General features: G+C 47.2%; 1 protein-coding gene across 9 annotated transcripts in view; it reads right to left on the bottom strand.

The window, feature by feature from the left end:
* The window catches only part of adgrl2a (adhesion G protein-coupled receptor L2a), an 807,643-nt gene that overhangs the window by 34,344 nt on the left and 748,922 nt on the right, over window positions 1-24,377 (bottom strand). For all 9 annotated transcript variants that reach the window (XM_060830637.1, XM_060830636.1, XM_060830643.1 and 6 more), the window contains 3 exons: window positions 21,889-21,980; window positions 18,064-18,232; window positions 4,963-5,091 (listed from right to left, as the gene is read on the bottom strand). In XM_060830637.1, coding sequence (XP_060686620.1) covers window positions 4,963-5,091; window positions 18,064-18,232; window positions 21,889-21,980 — 390 coding nt within the window. The remainder of the gene's footprint in view (window positions 1-4,962; window positions 5,092-18,063; window positions 18,233-21,888; window positions 21,981-24,377) is intronic.

Raw genomic sequence — 24,377 nt, 5'->3', positions numbered from 1 at the left:
GAGGAAACCGGAGCACCCGGAGGAAACCCACACAGACACGGGGGAGAATATGCAAACCCCACACAGACAGTCGCCTGAGGCTGAAATCTAACCCGGGTACCTAGCGCCATGAGGCAGCAGTGCTAACCACTGAGCCACCGTACTGCGGAGATCATTTGTTTCAGTGATGTTGGTTGAGGGATAAATTTCAGGCAGGACCCTTAAAATTAGAAAAATTGTTTCCTACTTCCTCTTCAACTGACCTTCAAAACACCTAATTTTCCACTTGGGGACCCTGCATCCCTCTGGACTCAATATCGAGTTCAGAAATGTTAGGGCCTGAACTCTCCCATGTCCCCGCACCCCACCATACACACCAGGCCTTGTTATCACAGAGCCTGCCATTACACACTACCTATTATTCGCCACCAACAGTTCCCACCAACAGCCATCCACCTTCCCAACCAGATCGTTATCCACTCCTTTGTCTGTCCACTGTTCTTCTCTCTCTTTGGGCTTTATGCCCACCTATCGTTTACTCCTTCCACTCTCCCCCCATCCACCACCCGCCCACCACCACCCTAATGTCTGCATATAAACCAACACTTTCTTAGCTACCATCAGTTCTGAGGATGGGCCACCGGTCCCAAAATGGTAACTGTGATTTCTCTGCACAGAGACTGCCAGACTTGCTGAGCTTTTCCAGCAACTTGTGTTTCTGTTTCAAAATAATTCCACACATTCAATACCATTGAGGGCAGCTAGGACCTGTCTGTTCAAGTCACATCAAGATTACAGCATTCAGGCTGACTCCCCCACTGGAGCGACAGCCTAGAGGTTTCTCCATGGGCCTTGGGAAATACTTGAACCCAAATCCCTCCATCTCACAGGCTAGAGGGTGACACTAACTGCATTACAGCATTTCCAGGGTTCTAACAAAACAGAACTCAGAAAGAGATTAAATGTTACCAGATCGGCTGTCGCCATGTCAATTTTGGCTTTTCTTTTGATTCAGAGCTGGTCACAGGACATAGTCTTCGAAAATGGCATTCTGTTCAGCATCCCAGCATCAAACTGAGCCTTCAGCCTGCTTCCTTATATCCTGTCCCAATCTGGGTTCCGAATTCCATATGAACATGAGGCCATTCAGCCCCTTTGAGCCTGTTCCACGATCCAATACAATATTGGTTGATCTCACCGTGGAGAAAGAGAGGGCTGTAGATGCTGGAGATCAGATGCTGGAAAAGCACAGCAAGTCAGGCAGCATCCGAGGTGCAGAAGAGTCAACATCTCGGGCATAAGCTCTTCATCAGGAATTCCAAAGAATTCAGGAAGTTCCTGATGATGGGAATTTCTGATGAACGGCTTATGCCCAAAACATTGACTCTCCTGCTCCTCGGATGCTGCTTGACCTGTTGTGCTTTTCCAGCACCTCTCTCAACTCTGATCTCACCTTGGCCTCAACTCCACTTTTCTGCCTGTTCCCAAGACCCTCTGACCCATTTCTACTTAAAAGATCTCTCTATCTCCTCCTCAAGTTGACTCAATGTCTCAGTTTCCTCCACAGTCTGGGGGAGTGAATTCCACAGATTCACAGGACCCTTTCAGAGATGGCGTTTCCTCACATTCTTGTTTTAAATAAGCTGCCCTTTCTCCTAAATCTATTGCCCTTTCATTCCAGATTGCCCCACATGAGGGAACATCTGCTCCATCTCTACATTGTCAATCCCCTTTCGCATCTTATAGACCCCCACTGGATCTCCTCTAATTCTTCTAAACTCTGGTGATTAAAGACCTAACCTTCTCATTCTCTTCTCCAAAGACAAACCTTTCATCTCTGGGATTAATCTAGCCATCCGTCTCTGAATGCCATTTCAGCAAGTACTTCTCAGAACCAACGGGTGGTCAAACCGACATCGGGGGTTCGGGGAGAGGGGTAGAGGGGGACGGAGGGTTTGAGAATATAAATGGTGAAACTCACAGCTCTCCTCTGCTGGACAACCAGCCTCCACAAAGCCAGCAGTCAGGCGCTCCAATGTTGATCACTCCTCGACTAGCTCTACATGCCAAAACCAATCCTCACAGGTTCAGAATCCAGTAAACCCCAAAACACCAGACAGGGACATTTCCAGGGAAATCTCAATAGGACGGGGTCTACTTTCGTGTTGTAAAATCAGGAAGTCAGTAAAGAAGGCAGAATACTTTTTTTGATAGACGCTTCACTCAACACACTTGCATCATTCCTTATTGTTATATCTTCCATTTATCCCCAAATCTCTTCTGCCCAATTTCCAACCCCAAAGGATAGCTGATCACCTTCAGCTGGAGTTGCAGTCCACCAACATTTGCCTGCCTTCCATTTCCTTGGACAAGTTGCCACTCCCACCCCTGCCACACTCCTCGCGAAAAAGGACAAATATGCAGCTATTGGGGCTGATCGACCATAAGAGGCATGACGAGGGACACAAATCTGCCCTATCTTCAGTCTCCCCACACCATGCAGCCCAGCCCGCATCAGAGAGAGAGTGAGAGAGAGAGAGAGAGACTGAGAGAGATTGAGAGAGAAAGAGAGAGAGAGAGAGAGAGAGAGAGACTGAGAGAGTGTATGTGGCTGGTTCTCTGCCTCATCAAGACTGACAGAAGCCACCTTAAGTCAGGGTCGACATGGAAACGAGTGTTGGCAGTGATTGAACCCAGGACCCCCTCAGCTCTGACTCAGCTTCCATCTGTAACAGACTGTTGAGCCATGGGGGGGGCAGTAAGGAGCGTTGGTGGTGGTGTGTAGGTGGAGGAACTCACTGAAATCCATCAGAAAACAACAGCGCATCAGATCAATCCTCTTCTGAATGAACCCTGGGAATGTGTTACCTTACAAAATCAGCAAGGTATTTCAGAATAAGCTATTCACAAAACAAGCTGCATGGAAACTTTAGCAGAGTCAGGCAAGTCAATCAACAGTTACACATGCAATGGGACATCAAGGGTGGGGACACTGAAGGATCATCAAGCTTTTGTATTCGCAACCAAGTGTAATATGATGAGGGCTTAAGTGAAGGCTATTCAGCCCCTTGAATTTGTTCCAGCATGCATTTACATCATAACTATCTTGTCCCAGTATTTCTGCTGATGTAGGTGTGACAAAATCAAGAGGAGGTTATTTAATTGGTGCAGTGCCTCCCGCCAAATGGAACTGCAGGTGACAGAAGGCCTTTCGGCCTATTGTGTCTCTGTCAGCCCTCTGGAAGTACGAACCAACATGTTTCATGATTCCTCTGCTACTAGACCTGACCACCCCCCCACCACCCCAGCCCTGCAAAAGTTTACCCTTTTGAGGGTATATCCACATTATGATCTGTTTGCTTATTCACGTAGTTTGAGCCCTCCTAACATTTGCTGCCCATGCCTTAATCACCCCGGGCAACTGGGTCAAACGTTACTCTTGAAACAGCCACCCCACACTTTCAGGCAGGGAATTCCTATTTGGTTTCCCTCACCCTGATAGTTCCTCATAAACCTGCACCCTCCAGTCACGGGCTCTCTCACTATTCGGAGGGTACTACCCGATGGAAAGTGGTGCTACAGAGTCACTATCATTGGACTGGGAATACAGTGACTTGGGTTGGAATCCCACCAAGGCAAACGAGGAAATCAGATTTCAGTCCAGCAACCTTGGGTGGTAACCATAAAGCAATGGCCATCAGGACCATTTGGTTCAGCGAGCCAGTGTGCCCAGAGTGGAGCAGCGGTGGTTGTTGGTCTGGGGACTGGCCCAGATGCTCAGTGGTTTGTGAGATTGGTCACACCACATGTGGAAGCTCCCTGCACTGATCTACTCCAGTGCTCTTTGTAGATAAACAGTAACATTTCTCTTTTTAACTTTTTAAAACTTTTTAGATTAGACTAGATTCCCTCCAGTGCGAAACAGGTCTTTTGGCCCAACCAGTCCACACTGACCCTCCGAAGAGGAACCCACCCAGAACCATTTCCATCTGACTAATGCGCCTAACACGACGGGCAATTTAGCATGGCCAACTCACCTGACCTGCACATCTTTGGACTGTGGGAGGAAACCGGAACACCCGGAGGAAACACACAGACACTGGGAGAATGTGCAAACTCCAAACAGTCGCCTGAGACAGGAATCGAACCTGGGTCCCTGGTGCTGTGAGCCACCATGCCGCCCCTAACTTCTAACTTACACTATAAATAATTATAAGGTAATGTAGCTTACTTTTCTTTATAGCTCTATTTTGTATCCAGGATTTGTACCTGAGGACTTTGTCCCTGAGGTGACACCACATTGGCCGACATTGTAAACTTCTCACTGTACTCCTGTACTTTATTTTTATTATTCATTTAGAAAATGAGGGCACTACTGGCTAGGCAGCATTCATTGCCCATCCCTAATTGACCAGAGGGTAGTTAAGTTTCAACCACATTGTTGTGGGTCTGGAGTCACATGTAGGCCAGGCCAGGTAAGGATGGCCATTTCCTTCCCTCAAGGACATGAATGAACCAGATGGGTTTTTCCCAATAAGCAGCAATGGATTCATGGTGATCAGTAGACTCCGAATTCCAAATTTTTATTGAATTCAAACACTACCATCTGCTGTGGTGGGATTCTAACCCACATCCTAGGAGTCTCTGGGTTAATAGCCTGGTAATAATGCCACTAGGCTATCAGCCTCCCTTCCCATGTACTTGAGCACACATGACAACAAACCTAATTCTAAGGATTTGGAAATCTGCCATCTTTAACTGGCCTGGCCTACACATGGAAACTCAGCAATGCGACTCTTAATTCCCTTCTGAAATGGCTTGTCCAGAAATGGACAAGTGCCAAAGGCTGGTGAAGCCCACATTCCCATGAAAGGGGGAAGGAACCAATCCTCGTGATTTTGTACACCTCTGTTAAATTTCCCCCGATCCTCCTCTGCCGAGAGGAGAATTCCTCCTCCGCACCGTAATTGTGCCTCGAGGTACCTGGCTGCCAGAGGAGTACCGAGCGCTGGTCCTACTCGTCGAGGCCTTGGCGGAGCTATGGGAGCTGTCACCAGTTAACCCGCTGCAGCACTGTGAATGACGGAAACACTTGCTGTATTCTTTACGGACCTGCCAGAGTAGAAATGGCGGTGTTAGTACGGTTTATACACCAAGGTAGGACATCAACTTACCAAGGTCTCATGGAGTTCTCTCCTGAGGCATAGAGACAGATTCAAGTGTAACATTTCTGATAGGAGAGATTAAAAGAACCAAGCAAAGTCATGGATTGACTTTTAACATTGCACGGGTACGTTGGGTCATTTGGAGGAAGTGTGTCAAAGTTCATAGCAGCAAAATTACAAGCTGATGGCAGTCCACTCCAGTCACTGTGGTGCGTTGCTCTCTCACCGGGAACAGGGAACGGTTAAGTGATAGAAGGAGGCCATTTGGTCCATTCTTCCCATGCCTGTGCTCTGCAATACTAGGCAGTGAGAAATATACCCCCCCACCCTCCTTTTTTTTTGAGAAGGGAGTTCTTGGGGCTAAAGGGATCAAAGATTTGAACACAGGTACTGAGTCGGGTTTTCAGTCATGATCATATTGAATGATGGAGCGGGCCTGAAGGGCCGAATGGCCTCCTCCTGTGCCTATTTTCTATGTTCCTTTGCTTTCTCCATAAGCTTGAATTTTCTCCTCTCTTCAGATAATTACACCATCTCGTTTAGAAAGTCACAGTTGGATGCATCTCCACCACACATTCAGTTAGCACATTCCAGGCCCTAAACTTCTCATAGAGAAAAAAAATCCTTTTTCTTTCAGTCATATCACCTTTGATTCTTTTGCTAATCTCTTTAAATCAGTGTCCTTTGATTCTCACAGCTTCTTCCAATGGGACCGTTTCTTCCCATCAACTCTGCATCGACATATCATTAGATTAGTTCATTCTTCTTGCTGATGAACTGTGAGTGTCACTGACAGTCCCTAGGTGCCCCTTGAGCTGCCTTCTTGAATCACTACAGCCCATGTGGCATAGGGACACCCACAATGCTGTTAAGGGAGGGAGTTCCAGGATTTTGGCCCAGTGAAGGAACAATGATACTGCTCAAAGTCAGATGGTGTATGTCTAAGAGGGGAGCTGACTGGTGGGGCTGTCCCATGTATCTGCTGTCCTTGTCCTTCCAGATGGGAGAGGTTGTGAAATTGGAAGACGCTGCATAAACAGCATAGCTGAGAAAGGGCTTTTGCTAGTCAAACAAGTCAGGGTTTGTGGTGGGGCAGAGGGGGATGCAGACATCAAAGTGGAGTTATGACTGTAAACCGAGGCTGAGGTAATCATGAAGGTCCCACCTCGCTCCTTGCCTGAGGTGTGGAGACCCTCAGGATATACCACCACCCTGTCATTTCTCTCTCTAATGAACAAGCAGCACTATGGTCGCCTGCCATTAATGCAACTGGACCTAGATGGTGTCCAATGATGGACCCTTCACCTGCTCCCAAGTCATGTGGCCCTATCTGTCATGACCTAGGACATCCCAATAATACCTCCTCTCAACCATGCTCTTTTCGCATCTTCTATCCACTTCATGGTGGACAATCTAACCACTTCACTGAAGCAAGTGACAGTTTCTTTGCCAAAAGACCATAAGATATAGGAATTGCCTTGCAAGGAAATTCTGTGCTTCTTCTGTGAACAGTTAGGCCTGGGTCACAAACAGAACTGTGATTTAATTTTTAAAAAGGCCACACTCCCTGGGACAGTGGGAAAATGAAACAACACTGGAACAACTGTCTGCTTTTACACCACACACCCCATCCCCAATCCGAAGTTCCAGGACTGATTCCATTGGCTAATGTAAAACATGATGCGGAGGAACTGGTGTTGGACCGGGGTGGACAAAGCTAAAAATCACACAACATCAGGACATAGTCCAACAGGTTTATCTGGAAGCACTAGATTTTGGAGCGCTGCTCCTTCACCAGGTGGCTGTGGCGCAGGATCATAGCACACCGAATTTATAGCAGAAGGTGACAGAAAGATTCAACAGCAATCTAGGTTTGTTCAATATATTGTTTCAGTTGCATGACACTGTAATCTTTTGCAGCTGTACAGGGCCCTGGTGAGACCGCACCTGGAATATTGTGCGCAGCTTTGGTCTCCACATTTGAGGAAAGACATTCTGGCTATTGAGGGAGGGCAGCGTAGGTTCATGAGGACAATTCCCGGAATGGCGGGACTATCTTACGTTGAAAGATTGGAGTGACAGGGCTTGTATACGCTTGAGTTTAGAAGACTGAGAGGGGATCTGATTGAGACGTATAAGATTATTAAAGGATTGGACACTCTGGAGGCAGGAAGCATGTTTCTGCTGATGGGTGAGTCCCAAACCAGAGGACACAGCTTAAAAATAAGGGGTAGGCCATTTAGAACAGAGTTGAGGAGAAACTTCTTCACCCAGAGAGTGGTGGGTGTATGGAATGCTCTGCCCCAGAAGGCTGTGGAGGCCAAGTCTCTGGATACTTTCAAGAAAGAGTTGGATAGAGCTCTTAAGGATAGTGGAATCAAGGGTTATGGGAATACAGCAGCAACAGGATACTGATTGAGGATGATCAGCCATGATCATAATGAATGATGGTGCTGGCTCGAAGGGCAGAATGGCCTACTATGCATCTATTGTCTATTATCTATTGACTTTAACCTGGTGTTGTGTGATGTTTAACTTAATTCATCACAGGCCTCTGGGAAAAGATGGCAGCAACAGGCCAACTTTGGAATGTGACTAGAATGTGGATAGAAGAGGGACAGGAATCGTTGTTGGCGAGGTTCCTGGTTACAGATGTTTCAGTAAGATTAGAGGGGGTAGTAAAAAAGGAGGGGGAATGGCGTTGCTAATTAGAAATGGTATAACGGCTGCAGAAAGGCAGTTCGAGGGGGATCTGCCTTTAAAGGTAGTATGGGCTGAAGTCAGAAATAGGAAAGGAGCAGTCACCTTGTTGGGTGTTTACTATAGGCCCCCCCATAGCAGCAGAGATGTGGAGAAACAGATTGGGAAACAGATTTTGGAAAGGTGCAGAAGCCACAGGGTAGTAGTCATGGGCGATTTCAACTTCCCAAATATTGATTGGAAGCTCTTTAGATCAAGTAGATTGGACGGGGCGGTGTTTGTGCAGTGTGTCCAGGAAGCTTTTCTAACTCAGTATGTAGATTGTCTGACCAGAGGGGAGGCCATATTGGATTTGGTACTTGGTAACGCACCAGGACAAGTGATGGGCTTGTTAGTGGGTGAGCATTTTGGTGATGGTGACCACAATTCTGTGACTCTCACCTTGGTTATGGAGAGAGATAGGTGCGTGGAACAGGGGAGGTTTTACATTTGAGGAAAGGGTAAATACGATGCTGCAAGACAGGATCTGAGGAGCATAAATTGGGAGCATAGGCTGTCAGGGAAGGATGTCATTGAAATGTGGAACTTTCTCAAGGAACACATACGACGTGTCCTTGATATGTATGTATGTGCCAGGCAGGAAAGAGATGGTCGTGTGAGGGAACCTTGGTTGACGAGGGAGATTGAATGTCTTGTAAGTAGGAAGAAGGAAGCTCACATAAGGTTGAGGAAACAAGGTTCAGACAGAGCGTTGGAGGAATACAGGATAGCCAGGAGGGAGCTGAAGAAAGGGATTAGGAGAGCTAAGAGAAGGCATGAAAAATCTTTGGCGGGTAGGATCAAGGATAACCCCAAGGCCTTTTATGTTTATGTGAGAAACATGAGAATGAGAACGAGGGTAGGTCTGATCAATGACAGTAGTGGGAGACTTTGCATTGAGTCAGAAGAGATAGGAGAGGTGTTGAACGAGTACTTTTCTTCAGTATTTGCAAATGAGAGGGACCGTAATGTTGAAGAAGAGATATGAAACGGACTGGTAAGCTGGAGGAGATACTTGTTAGGAAGGAAGATGTATTGGGCATATTGAAAAACTTGAGTGTAGACAAGTCCCCCGGGCCTGACGGGATATATCCTAGGATTATGTGGGAAGCAAGAGAGGAAATTGCAGAGCCGCTGGCAATGATCCTTTCATCTTCACTATCAATAAGGGTGGTGCCAGGGGACTGGAGAGTGGCGAATGTTGTGCTCCTGTTCAAAAAAGGGAATAGGGATAACCCCGGGAATTACAGGCCAGATGGTCTTACTTTGGTGGTAGGCAAAGTAATGGAAAGGGTACTGAAGAATAGGATTTATGAGTATCTGGAAAGACACTGCTTGGTTAGGGACAGCCAGCACAGATTTGTGAAGGGTAGGTCTTGCCTTACAAGTCTTATTGAATTCTTTGAGGAGGTGACCAAGCATGTGGATGAGGGTAGAGCAGTGGACGTAGTGTACATGGATTTTAGTAAGGCATTTGATAAGGTTCCCCATGGTAGGCTTATGCGGAAAGTCAGGAGGCATGGGATAGTGAGAAGTTTGGCCAGTTGGATAGAAAACTGGCTAACCGGTCGAAGTCAGAGAGTGGTGATAGATGGTAAATATTCAGCCTGGAGCCCAGTTACGAGTGGAGTTCCGCAGGAATCAGTTCTGGGTCCTCTGCTGTTTGTAATTTTTATTAATGACTTGGAAGAGGGAGTCGAAGGGTGGGTCAGTAAATTTGCAGACAATACGAAGATTGGTGGAGTCATGGATAGTGAGGAGGGCTGTTGTCGGTTGCAAAGGGACTTAGAAATGATGCAGAGCTGGGCTGAGGAGTGGCAGATGGAGTTCAATCCTGTCAAGTGTGAGGTTGTCCATTTTGGAAGGACAAATAAGAATGCGGAATTCAGGGTTAATGGTAGGGTTTTTAGTAAGGTGGAGGAGCAGAGGGATCTTGGGGTCTATGTTCATAGATCTTTGAAAGTTGCCAGTCAGGTGGAGAGAGCTTGTAAGAAGGCCTATGGTCTATTAGCATTCATTAGCCGAGGGATTGAATTCAAGAGTCGTGAGGTGATGTTGCAGCTGTATAGGACCTTGGTAAGGCCACATTTGGAGTACTGTGTGCAGTTCTGGTCGCCTCATTTTAGGAAAGATGTGGAAGCTTTGGAGAGGGTGCAGAGGAGATTTACCAGGATGTTGCCTGGAATGGAGAATAGGTCGTACGAGGAAAGGTTGAGTGCTAGGCCTTTTCTCATTGGAACGGCGAAGGATGAGGGGTGATTTGATAGAGATCAGATAAGATGATCAGGGGAATAGATAAAGTAGACAGTCAGAGACTTTTTCCCCAGGTACAACAGAGTGTTACAAGGGGACATAAATTTAAGGTGAAGGGTAGAAGGTATAGGGGGAATGTCAGGGGTAGGTTCTTTACCCAGAGAGTGGTGGGGGCATGGAATGCGCTGCCTGTGGGAGTGGCAGAGTCAGAATCATTGGTGACCTTTAAGCGGCAATTGGATAGGTACATGGATAGGTGCTTAAGCTAGGACAAATGTTCGGCCGAAGGGCCTGTTCTGTGCTGTATTGTTCTATGTTCTATGCTCTATGTGCCAACTGAGTTTTGCAAACGGATGTATATTCTATTAATCCTTACCAATAAAGTTGACAGAGTTAATAAATGTCATTTTAAACAGCACCAATAAATTAGATTCCAAGCAGTGGGGATGAATACATAAAGGTTGAACATCGATGCCCGAGTGTCTGGACCATTGTCATGCCTTGGGTTTTTTTTTCTCTCTACTAATCTCCTGCCTTTTTTTCCCCTTTTCCCACACTATCGCCTAACTGCAGTAAATTTAAGGTCAGGGCCTCCAAGCCCTCTGTTTTTTCCTCTCTCAATGTCCCCAACAGTACCCTTCCACTGACACTCTCATTCGTTTGGCCGAACTGGTCCTCACCCTTAACAATTTCTCCTTCGAATCCTCCCACCTCCTCCAGACCAAAGGGGTAGCCATGGGCACATGTATGGGTCCCAGCGATGCCTGTCTCTTTGTTGGCTACATAGAACAGTCGATCTTCCGTAATTACACCGGCACCACTCCCCACCTCTTCCTCCGCTACATTGATGACTGCATTGGTGCCACCTCCTGCTCCCGCGAAGAGGTTGAGCAATTCATCAACTTCACCAACGGATTCCACCCTGACCTTAAATTTACCTGGACCATCTCTGACACCTCCTTCCCTTCCCTGGACCTCTCCATCTCCATTAATGATGACCCACTTGACACTGACATATTTTACAACCCACCGACTCCCACAGCTACCTGGATTACACCCCTTCCCACCCTACCTCTTGCAAAAATGCCATCCCGTATTCCCAATTCCTCCTCCTCTGCTGCATCTGCTTCCAGGAGGACCAGTTCCACCACAGAACACACCAGTTGGCCTCCTTCTTTAGAGACCACAATTTCCCTTCCCACGTGGTTAAAGGTGCCCTCCAACACATCTCGTCCACATCCCGCACCTCCGCCCTCAGACCCACCCCTCCAACCGTAACAAGGACAGAACGCCCCTGGTGCTCACCTTCCACCCTTCGCATAAACCAAATCATCTGCCGACATTTCCGCCACCTCCAAAAAGACCCAACCACCAGGGATATATTTCCCTCCCCGCCCCTTTCCGCCTTCCGCAAAGACCGTTCCCTCCGTGACTACCTGGTCAGGTCCATGCCCCCCTACAACCCACCCTCCCATCCTGGCACCTTCCCCTGCCACCGCAGGAACTGCAAAACCTGCACCCACACCTCCTCCCTCACCTCCATCCAAGGGCCTAAAGGAGCCTTCCACATCCATCAAAGTTTTACCTGCACATTCACTAATATCACTTATTGTACCCGTTGTTCCCGATGCGGTCTCCTCTACACTGGGGAGATTGAACGCCTCCTAGCAGGGCGCTTTAGGGAACATCTCCAGGACACCCACACCAATCAACCACACCAACCTGTGGCTCAACATTTCAACTCCCCCTCCCACTCTGCCGAGGATATGGAGGTCCTGGGCCTCCTTCACCGCCGCTCCCTCACCACTAGACGCCTGGAGGAAGAACGCCTCATCTTCCACCTCGGAACACTTCAACCCCAGGTTATCAATGTGGACTTCAACCCCACAGCTACCTGGAGTACGCCTCTTCCCACCCTACCTCTTGCAAAAATGCCATCCCATATTCCCAATTCCTCTGCCTCCGCCGTATCTGCTCCCAGGAGGACCAGTTCCACCATAGAACACACCAGATGGCCTCCTTCTTTAGAGACCGCAATTTCCCTTCCCACATGGTTAAAGATGCCCTCCAACGCATCTCGTCCACATCCCGCACCTCCGCCCTCAGACCCACCCCTCCAACCATAACAAGGACAGAACGCCCCTGGTGCTCACGTTCCACCCTACCAACCTTCGCATAAACCAAATCATCCGCCGACATTTCCGCCACCTCCAAAAAGACCCCACCACCAGGGATATATTTCCCTCCCCACCCCTTTCCCTCTTCCGCAAAGACCGTTCCCTCCGTGACTACCTGGTCAGGTCCATGCCCCCCTACGACCCACCCTCCCATCCTGGCACTTTCCCCTGCCACCGCAGGAACTGCAAAACCTGCACCCATACCTCCTCCCTCACCTCTATCCAAGGCCCTAAAGGAGTCTTCCAAATCCATCAAAGTTTTACCTGCACATCCACTAATATCATTTATTGTATCCGTTGCTCCCGATGCGGTCTCCTCTACATTGTGGAGACTGGGCGCCTCCTAACAAAGCGCTTTAGGGAACATCTCCGAGACACCCGCACCAATCAACCACACCGCCCCGTGGCCCAACATTTCAATCCCCCTCCCACTCTGCCGAGGACATGGAGGTCCTGGGCCTCCTTCACCGCCGCTCCCTCACCACCAGACGCCTGGAGGAAGAACGCCTCATCTTCCGCCTTGGAACACTTCAACCCCAGGGCATCAATGTGGACTTCAACAGCTTCCTCATTTCCCCTTCCCCCACCTCATCCTAGTTTCAAACTTCCAGCTCAGCACTCTCCCCATGACTTGTCCGGACTGGTCCAACCTGCCTATCTTCTTTTCCACTCCACCCTCCCCTTCCTGACCTATCACCTTCCTTTCCTCCCCCACTCACCCATTGTACTCTATGCTACTCTCTCCCCACCCCACCCCCCTCTAGTTTAGCTCTCCATGCTCCCAGCTCACTGCCTTTATTCCTGATGAAGGGCTTTTGCCCGAAACGCGATTTCGCTGCTTGTTGGATGCTGCCTGAACTGCTGTGCTCTTCCAGCACCACTAATCCAGAATCATTTCCCCTTCCCCCACCTCACCCTAGTTCCAAACTTCCAGCTCAACACTGTCCCCATGACTTGTCCTACCTGCCTATCTTCTTTTCCACCTATCCACTCTACCCTCCTCCCTGACCTATCACCTTCAACCCCTCCCCCACTCACCTATTGTACTCTCTGCTACTTTCTCCCCATCCCCACCCTCCTCTAGCTTATCTCTCCACCCTTCAGGCTCTCTGCCTTTATTCCTGATGAAGGGCTTTTGCCTGAAACGTTGATTTCACTGTTCCTCAGATGCTGCCTGAACTGCTGTGCTCTTCCAGCACCACTGATCCAGAATCTGGTTTCCAGCATCTGCAGTCATTGTTTTTACCGAGTTTTTCCCCACCCAGAGGCACCTTCCCAACCTATCCCTATCTCCCTGTATTTCCCATTAATAACCCACCTCGCCTGCATATCCTTGGACACAATGGGCAGTTTGGCATGGCCAATCCACCCTCACCCACAACATCTTTGGACTCGGGGCAACTATGCGTCTTTGGGCTGTTGTGGAAAGTGGAACAAAAAACATAAAGTTGCTGGAGAAACTCAGCAGGTCTGGCAGCATGTGTGGAGAGAGAAACAGAGTTACCATTTCAAGTCCAGTTTGACTCTTTGTCACTATCCGAAGTGGTGTACTCCTTTATGGTGTGGCCAATATTTATCCTTCAACTGATAATACCGGTCAGGTTGAGTTTATTGCCCTGTGAGGAGAGATTAGACAGGCCGGGCCTGTAGGGATTCTATGATACGACAGGCCTGTAGGGATTCTATGATGGGACAGGCCTGTAGGGATTCTATGATGTGACAGGCCTGTAGGGATTCTATGATGGGACAGGCCTGTAGTGATCCTATGATAGGACAGGCCTGTAGGGATTCTATGATATGACAGGCATGTAGGGATTCTATGATGGGACAGGGCTGTAGGGATTCTATGATAGGCCAGGCCTGTAGGGATTCTATGATAGGACAGGCCTGTAGGGATTCTATGATTAGACAGGTGTGGCCTATATCCTCTGGAGATCAGACGAGTCAGAGGTGACATAACTGAAACTTGAAAGCTCCAATGGGGGCTTGACTGGATGGATTTGGAAAAGATCTTGTTGGAGAATCCAGAATGAAGGATCATAGTTTAATGGGATTATAGTTTAATGGGATCATTGCCCATTTAAATAGAGATGAGGGAAGCTTTTTTCCTCTCTCTGAGGGTTGTGAGTCTTTGGAATTTCCTTCCTCAGAAGGCAATGGATACAGAATCTTTGAATATTTTTAAGGCAGAGGGAGAGAGTCTTGATGATGAAAGATTACTGGGGGAGGTGCAGGAATGTCGAGTGAGGTTATATTCAGAATAGCCACAGCCTTATAGAATGGGGTAGCAGCCTCAAAGTGCCAAGGGCCCTACTCTTCCTTCTTGTTCATATGAAATAGATTATCTGGTTACAGCTCCATTGATGCTTCTGGGCACTGGCTCTGAGCAAACGGCTACCATGTATTCCTGCAAACCAGCAGCAATTAGAGTTCAGAATGTTTTGTAGTTGCCAGATGCTGCAGTTTAACTTGATTGCCCAGACTCCCTTCAAACTGTGTTCAGGCTTGTGTGGGTTAGGTGCATTTGGCAGGGGTAAACGTAGAGTAATAGGGCAGGGAAATGGGTCTGGCTGGGATACTCATCGGTGTGGACTTGTTGGGTCAAATGGTCTGTTTCTGCACTGTCAAGATTCTACCAACTGCACTTTTACCAGGAGGTGGTCAGCAGGTTAAACTGCTGCCAGACCCGCTGAGTTTCTCCAGTAATTGTCTGTGTTTGCTTGCTGTAGTTTGGGAAATATTTGAGAGTGAGCTGTTTTCAGGTGTCCCATTGCGTGTGAACCGTAATGTGCAAACACAACGCTTTTGTTTCCTTACCGTCTGTGGCAAAAGGAATGTTTTTATTCTTGATTTCAAACAAGGGCCAGTACAGTACAGTACAGCAGTACAGTAGAACAGTACAGCACTGGAACAGGCCCTTCAGCCTATGACGTTGTGCAAAACATGACACAAATTAAACAATTGCTTTCTGCCTGCCTTTGGTCTGTATCCCTCCATTCCTTGCATATACATGTACTTATCTAAAAGTCACTTAAATGCTCCTATTGTAGGTGTCTCCGCCATCACCCCTGGCAGCATGTTCCAGATTCCTACCACTCACTGTGTAAAAACTTGCCCCTCACATCTCCTTTGAACTTTCCCCTCTCACCTTAAATGCATGCCACTTGGTATTAGACATTTCAACTCTGGGGAAAAAAGATTCTGACTGTCAACACTATTTATGCTTCTCATAATTTTAGAGACTTCTATCAAGTCTCCCTTCAGTCTTTATCATTCCAGAGAAAACAATCAGAGTTTCTCTAGCCTCTTCTTACAGCTCATACCCTCTAATCCAGGCAGAATCCTGGAAAACCTCTTCTGCACCCTTTCCAAAGCCTCCACATCCTTCCTGTGATGTGGTGACCAGAATTGCATGCAATATTCTCAGTGTGGCCTGAACAAAGTCTTAGAAAGCTGCAACATGACATCCTGACTCTTGTACTCAATTCCCTGGCCAATAAAGACAAGCATGCCACACGCCTTCTTCACCACCCTATCTACTGGCCACTTGCAGGGAGAAAATATAATGTGACAGGGCCAGATTTGAATTACCACCAGGTTAACCTTAAATTGATGGAACCCCTTCATGCTTAAAAGGATGTTGTTGAGTGAAGGCAGCTGTGATTGGGTTTGGACGCATGACCTCCACAACTCCTTCGTTAGGTCCACGCTCCCCCCACCAAACCACTTTCCCATCCTGGCACCTTCCCTTGCAAGAAGTGCAAAACCTGTGCCCACACCTTCCCCCCATCACCTCCATTAAAGGCCCCAAAGGATCCTTCCACATCCAGCAGAAATTTTCCTGCACATCCAAATGCCTCATCTATTGTGTCCATTGTTCTCGATGTGGTCTCCTCTACATTGGGGAGACAGAACTCCAACTCATGGAGCTTTTCAGAGAACACCTTCGGGATGCACGCACCCACCAACCCCACTGCCCCATGGCCGACCACTTCAACTCCCCCTCCCACTCCGTCAAGGACATGCAAGTCCTGGGCCTCCTCCACCGCCAAATCCTAGCCACCTGACAACTGGAGGAATAACACCTCATCTTCCGCTTGGGACCCTCCAACTGCACAGGATCAACATCGGCTTCACCAGCTTCCTCACCTCCCCTCCCACCACCTCATCCCAGATCCAAACCTCCAACTCAGCACCGCCTTCTTGACCTGTTCTACCTGTCCATCTTTATTCCCACCGATCCGCTCCACCCTTCTCTCTGACCTACCAATATCACATCGACTTCATCTACCTATCGCACTCCCAGCTACCTTTCCACAGCCCCACCCCACTCCCATTTATCTCCCAGCTCCCTTTGGGCCCCTCCACGTTCCTGATGAATAGCTCATGCTCGAAATGATGACTCTCCTGCTCCTCGGATGCTGCCTGACCGGCTGTGCTTTTCCAGCAGCACGCCTTTCAACTCTTGACTCTCCAGAGTCTGCAGTCCTCACTTCCTCCACATGAAATCGTGGCAGAGTGAATTCTGCAGCCTGCCTTCCATCCCATAATATTAAGGCCTTGAAAGGATAGTGGCCAGACTCCCATTCTTTAACTGAAAATCAGTTCTTCCCATCAAGGTAGATCTGGTTTAGAGAGCGTCACATCCAACGTGCCTTTTCAGTTGCTTATTTTGCTGAGAAATGAACCTATGGTGATGGAATCACAGGTAATGAGTACTGGATCCAAAATTTGTTTCTCAACAGCCCCCTGGCTGAGGTCAAACTGCTCAGTCGCAACTTGAATTAAGCTGGAGAGGTTTTTCTAGAAACATCTCTAGGGCAAGCGAGGGAGAGCCAGGGGCAACTGAAATCACTGGGGGGAGAGGGGTTCAGGTGCAATGCTGGTTTTCCAACTTGTTTGATTTTATCCTCCACTGAAACTAATAATTGGACAGGGTATCAATCTGCTCACTCTTGTGGGATTCTGAACCAGCATTCGATGTTAAAATAACACCCGCACCAGGGGCAGTGCGACAGAATGTTTGGTTGTTGTCTGCTGCCTGGTTGGGCGGACTCAGGGGAAACAGTTGAGGATCTGGCTGTGGAGGTCGAAGGGTCAGTTTGAGGAATTATGGGGTCAGTTACATGATTACCCATGAGCCAGACTCAGACTTTTTTCAACATTGCCAGGGTAACCATTCAGATAAATGCATCAGAACCATCCAAAGTCCCCCATTCTAAAGCAGAGATATTCATGGTGGGGGTTACCAGAAGTAGGAGAATTGCCAATGTGGGGGGAAATCCCATGTCTAAATGTGTGTAGCCATGGTGTGTGTGTGTGTGTGTGTTTGTGCATATTCAGTGAGTGTGCCCATGCCTGATTCTTGCATGTGTGCACACTGTGTCTGTGTCCATCTATGTTGTGTGCCCCATGTGTCCTGTCTCTCATATGTGTGTATACGTGATGTGTGTCCTGTGTGTGTGTCCCATGTGTGTGTATGCGTGTGGCCTCATGTGTGTGTCTCAAATACACATGTCCTGTATGTTTCCAATGTGTGTGTGTGTGAGTGTGTGTGTGTATGGGTGTGAGTGTGGGTGTGTGTGTCTATGTGTGTGTGTCTGTGTGTGTGTGTCCGTGTGTGCATTGATAGCAGAGTATTACCAGAGAAGGATATTTCATCTCAGAACATTGCAGACCTGCCCTAGGTACCATATTCGGAGGAAAATAACATGCTAATTGTTAATGGGGATGCAGATGGAGTCACTTACTTTTTTCTGAAGAGCACAATGAAAGAGAAAAATAAACATTCCTTGGAAAGCGTTGAAGATTGTGAAGAGATAGGCCATTACGATAGATTCCTCATTGATGAAGAGTAGTCCAAATCCCCAAGTCAAGCCAAGTAAACAAAGCAGAGCAAAAGCACCCAGAACCCAAGACCTGGGGAGAAACAAAGAAACCAGCTTTGGTTAAAGCTAATATAAGCACCACATTAAAAGACACATTGCAACTGCAGTCTTTACTTCTTATTACTACGGCTACCTTCTCCAGTAAGCAGATTAAGGTGTGTGTGACCTCTCCTTTCATAAGCTTGACCCTGGCTAGTTTCCTGTCACTTCGCATTAAGTCGAATCAATTTCCACTTCTACTCCTGACCTTTGCTCAAAGCCAGCAGAGCTAATACACACAGAAAAAAATCTTGAGTTGAAATGGCATTGTGAGATATTAGCAGCTGATGGCTTTGTGTGTTAACATGGACTGTTTATTATTACCACTTGCCTCAATTCTTTACAAAAGTAAGTCAGGAATCTTATCCTTGAAATTGGAATGATTTCATTTTTAACTCTCCTTAGTTGAATGAAACAGTTCACAGAATCTCCAATGAAGTGATGGAGCCTGAGGCCTACATTGACATGTGAAGCCTGAAACAAAATGGCTGACCTTTAGCTTTTGGATTTCCGATAATATATCTCCCACTACAATATTAAAAACTATACTTGGTGAAGAAGATTTCAGCAAAGGTAGAACAATGCTCAGCATCAAGGTATTTGTTGTTCATCCCCATGTGGCAGAGAGAGAGTGTCAAGTGTACAATTTGGGCTTCTTTAATGGGTGCATTTTGTGTATGGAGTTTGCAGAGTTGGATTTGTCAGTAACTCGTGAGATTCCTATGAAAGAAGACAAAGCGGCAATAATGGGAAAAATAAAGAGAAACTCGCGCAGAGAAGAAAAGATGAAGAGGTTCCATAGATCAAGCTCTGGGCTAATGCTCTTACTTGAGGTGTGGCTTATTATCCTCATAGCTAGAATGCATCATAAGCAGAAAAAGAGACAAAAAAAATTAGACAATATTGAATGCAAAATGAATCTCAAGCAAGCGCTCGCACAATTATATTTGAAGAAATTAAGATTTTCTCTAAATATAAAAAGAAAGGCAAATGCCAGCTATGTACAAAGATTATTATCAGCCGGAAACAATCATACAGGTTTTAGTAAAGTTTATAAAACTTGCGGCCAGATGAAAGCAATTATTACATTGTCAGAAAGTTACTAAAGCCACAAATTATTAAATCATGCATTAATCATATTTTTTTTGGTATGTGTGATTCCTTCTTACCCTGGTAAGTCTGTGTTATAGTAGCCATCGCATACACGGTAATTACTTGTGTGGATGAGGAGAAGCGAAAGGGCAAGGAGAGAAAATGGAGAAAAAGAGAGAGATCCTATAGATTAGCTCTCTCTCTCTTCATGCAGCATGCAGTGAATGTGGCATTCAAATATCCTGCCATTTAAACATCACAGAAATAGCGGCATCTGTTGCAAGCTTGGTGCCACTGTCCCCTTATCTCTGCAGCCCACCCCCTCCAAACTGAACCATCACCCCTCCACCCCACCCTTGTACCCCAGAATGTTTACTGCTCACAGGGCTCCTGTGCACAAGCCCATTTACCGAGCTTCGCCTGCCTATGTGCCTGGTCACGTACATTCCCTGTGTTAACCAACTACCCCAGGAATGCCCACATGGCAGCAGGGGTGAATTGATCATCAAGACTGGCCACCAGTCTACCTTAACTTTGTGCAGGAGAGGAGGAGGTGGTTTCTGGAGAAGAGTCATTTCAGACTCTAAATGGTGGGTGAAACTACAACAAAGGGGCATAACCTCAAATTAAGGGGGAGCAGATTTAGGGCTGAGTTGAGGAGGAACTGCTTCACGCAAAGGGTTGTGAATCTGTGGAATTCCCTGCCCCAGTGAAGTGGTTAATGCTACCTCGTTGAATGTTTCTAAGGCAAAGATAGATAAATTTATGAACAATAAAGGAATTAAGGGTCATGGTGAGGAGGCGGTAAGTGGAGCTGAGTCCATGAAAAGATCAGCCATGATCTGAGTGAATGGTGGAACAGGCTCGAGGGGCCAAATGGCCTACTCCTAGTTCGTATGTTCTTTTGAAATATTAACTGTGTTTCTCTCTCTATAGATGCTCCCAGACCTGCTGAGTTTCTCTTAACTTTGTTACACACAATTATTTGGCAACAAGAACAGTGGCCGCAGACTGTGTAAGTAAACAAAGACAGATAGCAGTACGCTGATAGATAGGAATGAAAATGCCATCACATGAACAGTCACACATTATCCCCAAGATACTTAAAAAGCCTGCCTTTTTTCCAATCAAAAGTCATTTTCTGCTAAGTTTTGATTTTTAATTATTTTTAAAGAGTTTAATTTTGATTTAGTACCAACTACAGCAGAGAATAATACAGGCTGGATGGAGATCGTTCAGCCCATCATGTCTATGCCAGCACTCTGCAGGTACGATCCACTCTGCCCCACTCCCACTTTAGGGACCTGGAAATATTTCCTTTTCAATTCTTTACCATGGGGTCATGGTGGCTCAGTGTTCAGCACGCAGGACCTCGGGTTCATTCTAGTCTCGCGTGACTGTCTGTGTGGACCTGATGCAGAGGTGCCGGTGTTGGACTGGGGTGGACAAAGTCAGATGTCACATGACACCAGGTTAGAGTCAACAGTTTTATTTAAAATCACAAGCTTTAGGAGCGCTGCTCCTTCATGAGATGAACACTGGTGGGTTTCCTCTGGGTGCTCCGGTTTCCTCCCACAGTCCAAAGATGGTGCGATTTTGGGTGGATGGGCCATTGGAAATTGCCCACAGTGTCCAGGACGTGCAGGTTAGGTGGGCTAGCTGTGGGAAATGCGGGAATTAGGGGAGAGGAAAGGAGGTGGGTCTGGGTGGGATGTTTTTCAGAGGGTCAGTGAGGACTCGATGGGCCGAGTGGCCTGCTTCCACACTGTAGGGATTTTACAATTAAATTTTATGATCCTTTTTGAAAGCTACCAGTGAATATACTTGCAGCATCCTTTCACAGGCAGTGCTCTCCGGACCGTAGCTATTGTTAGTTCTGCTTTTCCCACACTGCACATTATTCTTCTCAGCCAATATTTTCCATCATTACTCTATGCAAATATCACACATTACGGTGCGGTTGGCATTTAATAGAGAGGCTAAGCCCCGTGATATCACCGAAACAATGAGCAGCTTCTCTATCTGCGAACAAACACACAGCTAAGTCTCTTAAGAATGCAAGATTACAAAGGAATACTTCTCAGGCTACAGGAGAAGAAAGCCATTTAGAAAAACAAACTCTATTAAATCACGGCAAATATGCAAACAAACACCAAACTGCCTTTGCAAAATCCAGATTAAATTATCTCTGTTTCTGACAGACATGAGCCCTACGCGTGAGACTGTCCTTCACTCGGGTCGCTTCCACTTTCTGACATCCGGTCAACACCTCTGACCTTCAGAAGAGGGTCAGTTCAAACCGGACCCATCCACCTGACTCTCACCCCCACAATGTCCAACCCCTCCCCCCCACAAAGCCCTCCAGCCATCCCGATTTGTGAACAGGAGGTGACAGAATCCCACGGTCGCCTGGGAAATCAGCCCCCACTGGGCAGCAAGGAGCATTTGAGCACCGAGTTAGGAAGAAATCACAAAGGCCTACGCACTCCAGCTCCCTCCCAAAACCATGTCCCTCCCCATCCCCCCCCACCAACGCCTCCAGTTCCCATCACTCACTTGATGTTCTCCAACCTGCTTGAGTCTGGTTTCAACGTTGGCGTGTGCTTCACCATTTTGTACACGGTGATGCACAAGAAGACGAGGTTGACCTGCCAACACAGAAGAATGAAAGATTCAGTCGTGGGTGAAACCAACAGTGGTGGGGTCGGGGGGAGTGGGTGGGGGTGGATTGCGGGCAGAAGAGGCCATTATCCTAAAACAGGAACCTGGATTCCCAACAGGTATGGGGCTTTAGGACTCACTCCTTCATAGAAAGAGGGAATGGATATCCAGAAAAACTTGAGGGAAGAGCTTTTTCACCCAGAGGATGGTGGGAATCTGTAACGTTCTGCTTTGTATAGGGAGGAAACCTTCAGAACATTGGAAGAAATGTTTAGGTATGCACTTGTTACGGCTATGTGCCAGTGCTGGAAGACGGAATTAGAATAGTTACAGACGTGAGTAGCCAAAGGACCTCTTTCCTGTGCTGTTGATCTGTACGACTCCAACCCTCTTCCCCTGAAACACTGTTGATGTAGGTGACCTTTTCAAACTGGGATGGGTTGGGGTCTTGTTTAGACAATGGTGATCAGCAGACTGGGTTAACATATCAGACACGGAATGATGGAAAGGCTCGAGGGGCTGACTGACCTCTGTCAGCTCTTATCATCTGAAATTGCAACTTTTTGGGATATCAGACCTCATTACATGACCCATCAAGAGCGTCTGATTTGAAACAGCACCATATAGTTCACCTTTTTGCTTGCTAAGTTGAAAGATTCTTTCCTGAGGGAAATGCAAGTTATGTGTTTATTTGGGCAGTGTGGGGTTAACACTGTGTTAAATTCTCAAGAAATTTATCCCTCTGGTTAAGATGGCGGCACAGTAAGACTTCCTCTGTTCACCAGCTCCTTTTTCTCTTTCTATCCTCTTGCTGACGTTTTAGTTCACACACACACACACACCACCCTCGACAACTTCTAATTTCTTCAAGTAGCCCACCCAGAGGGAATGGAGAACGGAGTTCGAGACCAGCCCGGCGAGGGAGACAAGTCATGGGCAGGGGGGCCGTGTCCCAGAAGCGAGCCGCGGTCAGAGCCAGAGCGGGAGCATAGCGAGCGCGGGATGAGCTGGGAGCTCAGTCGTGGCGGGAGTGGGAGTGAGCCCAGGCCAACCAGGAGGACAATGGGTGGAGGTAACAAGTCCTCATGTTCTGAAGCCTGCCATTCATGGACTCAGTAAGACAGACTATAACATGAGTAATTTAAAGGCACCTTTTGTTCTCATTCTGGACTTTTAAAGTCTATATTTCCATGCTACCCTCGTTTTTTAAACTATTTCAATTCTGTAACACTTTATCTGTACCAAGGTATCCTGTACCTAAGGTGGTGTCCAGAGGTGACATTACAAACTTTAGACAGCACTCATTCAAGTGCATGTGACAATAAAGGCTATACCAAAAAAAAATACAGCAACGTCCTCTGCTTTGACAGGTTTTTCACCTTTCCCCTCCAAATTACAAGCAAAAATGGGTTAATCCTATGGCAGGTTTCTCGAAAAACACTACATACTTTTAAGAAGGAACTAGATATAATTCTTAGTGCTCAAGAGATCGAAGACTACGGGGAGAAAGTGAGAATGGGACAATGTGTTGTATGATCAGCCATGCTCATATTAAATGGTGGAGTGAATTCAAAGGGCTGAATAACTTACTCCTACTCGGATTTTCTATGTTACTTTACATAAGCTCATCCAATCACCTATTAAAAACATGCTAATAAACTTATTAGTGGGATGAGAAGGAAGTGGATGCAGCTTATGAGAATGGAAATGATGGACTGCAGCTCCAACAACACTCAGGCAGCTTGGCACCATCCAGGACAAAGCAGCTCAAAGATTGGCACCACATGGAGAAACATCCACTCGCCCACCATTAATGCTCAGTAGCAGCAGTGTATAACAGCTACAAGATGCACAGCCAATGCAGATCCATGGGAACACTACCCCCTGCAAGTTCCCCTCCAAGCCACTCGCCATCCTAACTTAGAAATATACCGCCGTTCCGTCACTGCTGCTGGGTCAAAATTCTGGAATCCCCCTGACCAAGGGTATTGTGAAGGGATTTTGCCCGAAACGTCGATTTTCCTGCTCCTCGGAGCCTGACCTGCTGTGCTTTGCCAGCACCACTCTGGTTTCCAGAATCTGCTGTCCTCACTTGTGCCAAGGATATTGTGGGCCTACCTACAGCAGGTGGTGGACTGCAGTGGTTCAAGAAAGCACCTTCTCAAGGGGCAACTCGGGATGGGCAATAAATGCTGGGCCCAGCCAGTTTGTGATATCCGTGTCCCACAAGTGGATAAAACACATCCATAAGGAGCAGCTTCACTTCACAGGCCTGTGTGGAAGTGAATGGTGTGACTGAAGCACTCATGATGCTCATTCTGAGGAGATTTTGTTGAAAATAACCAAGGCAAAGCTCCAATTTTTCTGACGTTGTTCAGTTTAAA

The sequence above is a fragment of the Hemiscyllium ocellatum genome, chromosome 9 (assembly GCF_020745735.1).
Source record: "Hemiscyllium ocellatum isolate sHemOce1 chromosome 9, sHemOce1.pat.X.cur, whole genome shotgun sequence".
Taxonomy (NCBI): domain Eukaryota; kingdom Metazoa; phylum Chordata; class Chondrichthyes; order Orectolobiformes; family Hemiscylliidae; genus Hemiscyllium; species Hemiscyllium ocellatum.
Note: the sequence above shows the minus strand (reverse complement) of the source record. Positions and strands in the feature narration are given on the sequence as shown.